Source organism: Austrofundulus limnaeus, unplaced genomic scaffold (assembly GCF_001266775.1).
Source record: "Austrofundulus limnaeus strain Quisiro unplaced genomic scaffold, Austrofundulus_limnaeus-1.0 Scaffold8, whole genome shotgun sequence".
In the NCBI taxonomy this organism is placed as follows: domain Eukaryota; kingdom Metazoa; phylum Chordata; class Actinopteri; order Cyprinodontiformes; family Rivulidae; genus Austrofundulus; species Austrofundulus limnaeus.
The window spans coordinates 5,838,533-5,841,051 of NW_013952410.1; the positions used below are offsets into that span (position 1 = coordinate 5,838,533).

General features: G+C 40.8%; 1 protein-coding gene across 3 annotated transcripts in view; it reads left to right on the top strand.

Moving 5' to 3' along the window:
* The window catches only part of wwc3 (WWC family member 3), a 100,800-nt gene that overhangs the window by 80,054 nt on the left and 18,227 nt on the right, over positions 1-2,519 (top strand). For all 3 annotated transcript variants that reach the window (XM_014001011.1, XM_014001022.1, XM_014001017.1), the window contains exons 9-10: positions 1,300-1,548; positions 1,675-1,764. In XM_014001011.1, coding sequence (XP_013856465.1) covers positions 1,300-1,548; positions 1,675-1,764 — 339 coding nt within the window. The remainder of the gene's footprint in view (positions 1-1,299; positions 1,549-1,674; positions 1,765-2,519) is intronic.

Sequence of the window (2,519 nt, forward strand, 5' to 3'; positions counted from 1 at the left end):
CCACAACATCAGGAAAAAGGAGCATGAGAAACTGGAGAAACACCAGGGCCTCAGAGAGGAACTGGAAAAGACCTGAGAGACTTACAGTAGCTGAGTTGTTAGCTCCTCCATTAGCTTACTGGGTTTGCTTTGTCCGTACTGAACATGGCTGACGTAGACTCGTCGACACAGGTGGACCCACCCACTACCGGTGTGTGTTTGGAGGTCAGCCTGTGTTCGCAGGTCAGCCGCAAACCCAGGCCACCCTATACTTTTGCATTGAGAACTTACTGCGCATGTCCAACATCTTCACGAGTTGTCTATGGGAATCTGTAGCGCCGAACACAGCATGACCCAGAAGTGACTCACACGAAAACGTTCATGAGTAAAATGGAAGTTTACGCATCAATAACTATAAATTATTTATTTTGCTTATCAGAAAACATATATACGATATGTTGTTGAAGCATTTATAACATTTTCTTTTGTTATTTTATTTTATTTTTGTGTACCAGAAATACAGGGGTGGGGGGCGCGGGGGCGTGAACCTGCGCCCCCTATTGACAAGCTGCCACTGATCATTATTCTTACACAATCAGTTATTGATTAATAAATCAGTCTCAAAACAAAATCAAAAGTAATTTTTGGATGGATGTAAGATTTTAAAACTTGGTAAGATGGACAGTTTTTGCAGTGCAGGGAGTATTGAGCTAAAACCTGTCCTTCAAAATTAGACCAAATACAAGTGAAAGGTACCATCAATTTTCAATAAATCACTATTTTTTTCACCAAAACATGATGTATAACAGTCTGTTTGTAACATAGAAACATCAAATACAAATATTTCGAAGATACAAAGTTAGTAAACTTTATTTATCCCAGAAGAAAAATCCAGTAATAATATGGGATTAAATGCTGCGTATGGCAGCACGACGGCTCAGTGGTTAGCAGTGACGCCTCAAAGCAAGAAGGTCCTGGGTTCGATCCCTGGTTCTGACCTGGGGTCTTTCCGTGTGGAGTTTGCATGTTCTCCTCATGCTTGCGTGGGTTTTCTCCGGGTACTCCGGTTTCCCCCACAGCACAAAAATAAGTACAATAGGTTGCCTTCAGACCCAGGCCGTCCTTGAAAAAGAGATCTCAACGGGACTTGACTGGTTAAGTAACGATAAATAAACAAACATGAAAATATGTTGATCAAATGAATGCATATAAATTTCAAACAGCATATAGAGCTCAGAGTATGAGCTGAGGATGACTGTCAGCACCTGTGTTTAGCTCGATCTCTGTAAAGTGACRGTGCCACCCTCCTAACTGTATCAGGGTGCAGAGCATTCAGCACCAGCTGGCGCAGCTGGACAGTGAGAGCTGGTCGGGACGGGCTGAGGCGGACCGCGACCGCGACTTCCTGCAGCTGCTTCGTGAGAAGGAGGCCCTCCTGCAGGAGCTGATCCTGGTCAGCAAGCAGCAGCACCCGCCAGAGACGCTGCTGCAGCTGGAGGAGGAGCGCTCCAGGCTGGAGGAGGAGGTGCAGAGGGCCTACAACTCCCAAAGCCAGGGAGCCAATCAGAGGTGAGCAAAACGTGAGACGATTAACACGTGGAGCTGCTGTTTTTGGCTGATAGTACTCAGTAAAATATTGTGTCTCTTAATGTTCTTTATCTGAACTCTGAGCTGTGAGTCTGTTTGTCCCAACAGGATCCTGCAGCAGGAGAAGAGGAATGCTCTGCTCAGGCAGCTGCAGGAGACGACTCGCATCACCACCTACCTTCATTCCCAACTGAAAAGGTGCAAACTTTCACCTTTCTGCAGTACATCTGCATGGTCTTGTGCAAATTTTAATGAAACGTGCAACAAGTAACACAATCATTGGATCTGGACGTATACAGTCTTTACATTTGATTCACTTTTGGAGCCAGTCGAATTCAACATGGCCACCACAGCTACTCTAGGTTAGCCTGCACAAAAATAGCTACAACTGTCAAAAGTCTTCACATCATTACTCTGGTAGAAGTATAGATTATTATTGTTGTTATTATTATTATTATTGTTCTTGTTATTATTATTATTATTGTTATTATTATTAGACTTTACTCATTTTTTCTATAAAAACAAAACAAATTCTATACACAATAAAAAATACAAATTATAAATAAAATAAAATGAAATGAAAGGCAGCTGAAAGAAGAAAAAGTCTTTGTATCTGCCCCTTTTTTCCAAAAATAAAAAATTAAATTAATAGTAATCTATAAATAAAACATAAACTCCTTCTCGAACTACAGATCATACACATTATACTATTTCATATTTCTTCATTAAACCAACTTTGATTTTCTTAAACATAAACATTGATCTGGTATTTCAACATCACTCCAGATTCCATAATCTTATTAATAATCTATTAATATACATAATCTGTTGAACAGTGGCAGATGCTGGTCTTTCAAGGAGAGGAAGCTCAGTTTCGGTCTACATAATAAAATGTGTGAGTTATAAATTCTACCCTCCGTTCCTTTTCAAGAAAATGATCTGTGACCCTGTCA